At 44.3% G+C, this 5,446-nt stretch overlaps 1 protein-coding gene across 5 annotated transcripts in view; it reads right to left on the minus strand.

The window, feature by feature from the left end:
• Positions 1-1,289: 1,289 nt before the first annotated feature.
• LOC143027157 (uncharacterized) overlaps positions 1,290-5,446 on the minus strand; it is a 38,090-nt gene continuing 33,933 nt past the window's right edge. For all 5 annotated transcript variants that reach the window (XM_076188241.1, XM_076188240.1, XM_076188239.1 and 2 more), the window contains one exon: positions 1,290-5,446. This exon is cut by the window's right edge and continues 393 nt beyond it. In XM_076188241.1, coding sequence (XP_076044356.1) covers positions 2,600-5,446 — 2,847 coding nt within the window. In that variant the 3' untranslated portion in view covers positions 1,290-2,599.

Genomic DNA, 5,446 nt, shown 5'->3' on the forward strand with positions numbered 1-5,446 from the left:
TTCTATCAAAATAAGCACTATGTGAGGACGGAGCCTTTATCAGTACGACGATTTTACTTGTTACATCTTTTTCAAGTACTTGAAAAGGCTGTAACAAGCAAAACGTCGTACAAATACAATAAAGGCTCCGTCCGTCCTCACTTGTGGTGCTTATGTGTTTATTTCGATAGACTTCTCGGCAACTGCCACTTTCATAATACTATCATCTTTGAGAAAAGGGACGAGATGTATATGGTGTGTCCAGGGCCACACTATTACCTTTAGATCAAGTTTTACGAACTATGAAGCTCTCTTTTGAAAGGTCAATCCAAGGTAAATCAGCTGTCAATCACAAGTCGAAATCAGGGATCACCACAATCGATTTTCCTAAGCTTAATAGAATCGTCTTGCGTTAGAGTACACTTTCCATAGGTGTATCATCATAGCAAAGGTACTGAAACCCACTAAACTGTCCTAATGGACAGATGATTTGAAATATCAACGAGAGTCCTTCACAAGCGGTTATCCCATTACAACATACAGTTAATAAAACACACGGTTAATAAAATGACATAGTTAGTACGGGCTAGATTAAAAGTGTATTCAAAACACAAAATGAAATTCTTCTATCACATTTCTTATATATCATACATACATACATATACCAAGGCTTTTTCCCCCTTACAAGGGGGTAGCCAAAAAGAAAAAGGCATGAAATCATTCCCACCCATTCCATCCCTGACTACACTCCACACCCCTCCACCCTCCCTCTTATCTTAGCACCTCCTGAATGACGGGTCATCCCTGCACCTTGCCCACTGCCCTGGGTCAGAAGCAGTGTCGCAAGACACAGCACATCCACAGCAAGGCTGCTTCATTAAATCGGCGACCCCCCCTCTCCGTCCCCCCATTGCATAAAATGAGAGGACGGGGAGAAATCCCTTCGGGCTGCGTCAAATTTTGCTCACACATAGTACCTCACCCCGCATCCACCCGCCCATTCCACCTCATGCAATCACAACATCATCCATATATCCTACATACACAAAAGATAACCACAAAATATTACAGGAACAATATACATGTGATACGTTATATATTTAACAATGTTTATTATATTATATTCCTCTGAAAATGAAGAAGGAGGAGGAAATTGAGGAGCCTATGCCTGAAGGTGAGTAGCTTCGGCCGATGACGTCACATTTGCTCAATACGCTTGGACTGTTGGGGTAACAGTTGCTGGGAATCAGAGAGGAGTGTGAGATACGAACCACTAGCATATTTTCTGAAGAGGCCCCTTTTCAAAACTATTTTGAAAATAACCTTGGAACGAGACCACAGTCCATGCGCTTTAAGGAGTCCGTTCAAGGCAGGGTAATAAAAGTAAGTCCCTTAAGTGCGACGTTGCCAATTTGACCACCAATTATTGGATCGTCACTGTCACCTGTCATACAGTGACACATCGACATGGCAACATAGGGAAAAAGCGCTGGTGCCACGTTTCACAGAATTGATTCAAATCGCTGTTATAATCCTAGAAAGGGATACTCATTGTACTATACAACTTCCTTTACTTATATACAGAATATAGAAAATACATATATTTCAAATATCACATAGATGGGAAATAAAAGAGAGCGAGTGAGGCATGTACTAAGGTTGATTTGGCAGAATGGTTCACGAAGTATGCCGTACCTTGAACACTCCTTGGAGCGCAACGACTTTTTTTCTCTCTCTCTCTTTTTTTTTTTTTTTTTTTTTTTTTTTCACCTGCACATACTTGTCCCAATATACCAACAACCAAAGAAAAAAGAAATCGAGTATCTAGGTCCCAAATTTTACCATGTTTAATACAAAAACATATAGTTTATACATGTAATGAGCAACATAACAGGGCAGTGAGTAGTGATATATCAATTTGTATATCCTAAAATAAGAACAGAACTACCACTTATGAGCTACTGTTTAATTGCGTTGTCTTCTATCACATTATACCAAATAGGCTGTCATTATCAACTTCCTTTCTTGGTTTATAGACATATCTTACAGTTTACTGTCTTATCATGGTTTGCGATCCCAATTGATTCACTTCCAGAATAAAATTGGTATTTTTTACACCACCACAAAGAATTTGTAACGGTTCATGACACCAATTGGACCACTTAAGACTTACGTGGTCAATATCTTTGGGACTTTGGTGACCCCCCTACGCATCATGGTCATGCATCACGCTGTTATGAATGGAAGCTAATCTCCCTTGGAAACCACAGAAAAATGCTGATCATTCTATCTTCTTTTATACTTCCTTCCTATTGGCCACCTTAATTTTCTCCTTCACCTGTATGACTCCACTTTGACGCAATATTGTCCACAAGAAGAGAAGCACTGGTTATCATTATCAAAATATTCAATTCACCATCTCACTCCCACACTGTGGGAAGAGAGAAACCACCGGTAGGGCAAAGCCTTGTCAGTTGCAGCAAGCATTTTCTTTTTCTTTTTTCTAGGCCAATGTTGGGTCACCTCCCCACCTGACAAGGGCTATCAGGAACCAACACAGAAAGCCCGCGACAAGTTCCGAGAACCCACGATCACCTGCTCACGAGTTCAGGACGGTATATTAAAGATAATGCTCTTCCATGGTGACAGTACTTGTTGTAACATCATCTGGATTAAACAATCCATGCTGGACATAGCCGTGTGGAATATCCGGAGCATTTTGCGTTGAATTTGCATGATCTGGTACACTTACGTTTCTGGGTGTATTACTATCCTTCCTTCGAACAGCATCCGTCTCTACTACACTAACAAAGCCTTGGTCTGGAGTGACATAACCATTATTCCGTCTAGGGAAATCCGCTAAGACAATAGAATCTTCTCTTGCTCTGTCTCCAGGACGAGACTCCCGGGACTGGACATAGCCACGAGATACTGCAGGTACACATGGCTCCGAATCTGTACTAGAGAGAGTTTCTTCCTCTATTGGTGTGCCACTACTTTCCATATCATTATCAGCGGTGTCCGGGACGGCCAAGAAACTTTGATCCTGGCTAACGTGGCCACCTTTAGGGATCTCCATGCCGGCAGTTGCATCCCGTCTTCCCCCATCTATTGGAGCTAACACCTCATGTTGAGCGTAACCGTGTTCTGAATCTTTGCTAGTTGTGGCTGCTAGCTCTCCAGGTCTACCACTATCTCCTACTGCATTATCAACGGTCCCCGGAACAGTCAGAACGTTTTGGTGTTGGCTTACGAGACCAGGAATTTCATTAGCAAACTCTATGTTACCATTGATACTCCCTGTTTTCCCACCACCTTGAGCAAATGACCCATGCTGGATATAGCCGTGTGGTATTATAGGTGGACACTTCTCTGAATCTGCACCTACTGGGGATTCTGCCCCTCTAGGTCTGCCACTGTCTCCCATTGCATTATCAGCGGTCTCCGGAACGACTATAAGGCTTTGGTCAATGCTACTGTGATCATCACTTTCATCATGACATTCTCCATTGACAGAGGAAATATTTTCATCACCCTCTCTTGCGGCAAACGATTCATGCTGGACAAAACCGTGTGATACTAAAGGTGCACATTCTTCTGTATACTTGTTAACTGGGATTCCAGATCGTACAAATTTGCCACTGTCTTCCAGTGCATTGGCAGTGATCACTGGAACAGTTAGAGAGATTTGGTCTTCATTAACGTTGGTAGTGGAACTCCTTCCTTCACCATCTCCTGGAGCGAAGGACCCATGCTGTACATAGCCTTGTGATATCATTGGTCCACGTAGCTCTGAATCTGTGCCAGCTGGGACTCCAGATCGTCCAGGTTTGCCACTGTCTTCCAGTGCATTAGCAGCGATCACTGGAACAGTTAGAGAGCTTTGGTCTTCGTTAACGTTAGTAGTGGAACTCTGTCCTTCACCAACTCCTGGAGCGAAGGACCCATGCTGTATATAGCCTCGTGATATCATTGGTGCACGTGGCTCTGAATCTGTGACAGCTGGGACTCCAGATCGTCCAGGTTTACCACTGTCTTCAAGTGCATTGGCAGCGATCACTGGAACAGTTAGAGAGCTTTGGTCTTCGTTAACGTTGGTAGTGGAACTCCTTCCTTCACCATCTCCTGGAGCGAAGGACCCATGCTGTATATAGCCTCGTGATATCATTGGTGCACGTAGCTCTGAATCTGTGCCAGCTGGGACTCCAGATCGTCCAGGTTTGCCACTGTCTTCCAGTGCATTAGCAGCGATCACTGGAACAGTTAGAGAGCTTTGGTCTTCGTTAACGTTGGTAGTGGAACTCCTTCCTTCACCAACTCCTGGAGCGAAGGACCCATGCTGTACATAGCCTTGAGATATCATTAGTGCATGTAGCTCTGAATCTGTGCTAGCTGGGACTCCAGATCGTCCAGGTTTGCCACTGTCTTCCAGTGCATTGGCAGCGATCACTGGAACAGTTAGAGAGCTTTGGTCTTCGTTAACGTTGGTAGTGGAACTCCTTCCTTCACCATCTCCTGGAGCGAAGGGCCCATGCTGTATATAGCCTCGTGATATCATTGGTGCACGTAGCTCTGAATCTGTGCCAGCTGGGACTTCAGATCGTCCAGGTTTGCCACTGTCTTCCAGTGCATTGGCAGCGATCACTGGAACAGTTAGAGAGCTTTGGTCTTCATTAACGTTGGTATTGGAACTCCTTCCTTCACCATCTCCTGGAGCGAAGGACCCATGCTGTATATAGACTTGTGACATTATTGGTGCACGTAGCTCTGAATCTGTGCTATCTGGGACTCCTTCATCATATCCTGGAGGGAAGGACTCATGATGGACATAGCCTTGTGATACAATTGGTACACGTTGCCCTGAATCATTTCTAGTTGGGACTTCAGCCCTTCCATGTTTTCCAGTGTCTTTCAGTACATTTGCTGCTTTGTCTTCTGATAAAAACGAATGATACCACACAAACCCTTGTAGAGTGGTTGTTCCATCTTGATGTGAAATTCTACTAACTGGCATCCTTGCATCTCTGGGTGTACTCGCTCCCTTTCGAGTTGCAGCAACCTTCGCCCCAACCAAAGAGCTATCAGGTCTCATCCTATTCGTTTTCCTATGGTTTCCTCTTTCCTCGCCATCTTCGTCAGTGACATCTGTGGAGGTGTGAGTTCCGTCTGCCATGTAATCTTCGGACGAAGAATTTGATCGAGCTTTTCCGGACGACCTCGTCACGCTTGTCCCCGAGTCTATGGAAAATGGCGTTTGTAACCGTGCATACTTTTTCTGAGGCGGAATGAAGAATGGGGGCTCGTAGTCTGAAGTTACTTGGGTCATTGAATTCTCAGTACTCCGTGTTCTGGGCACGGTGTCTGTATTAGAGACTGTCCTGGACTGTCCCTTTCGAGTTGTAGCACCCTTCGTCCTAACCATAAAGCTATCAGGTCTCATTCTATCCATCTTCCTACGGTTTCTTCT

The sequence above is a fragment of the Oratosquilla oratoria genome, chromosome 7 (assembly GCF_046742065.1).
Source record: "Oratosquilla oratoria isolate Oo_2021 chromosome 7, ASM4674206v1, whole genome shotgun sequence".
NCBI lineage: Eukaryota > Metazoa > Arthropoda > Malacostraca > Stomatopoda > Squillidae > Oratosquilla > Oratosquilla oratoria.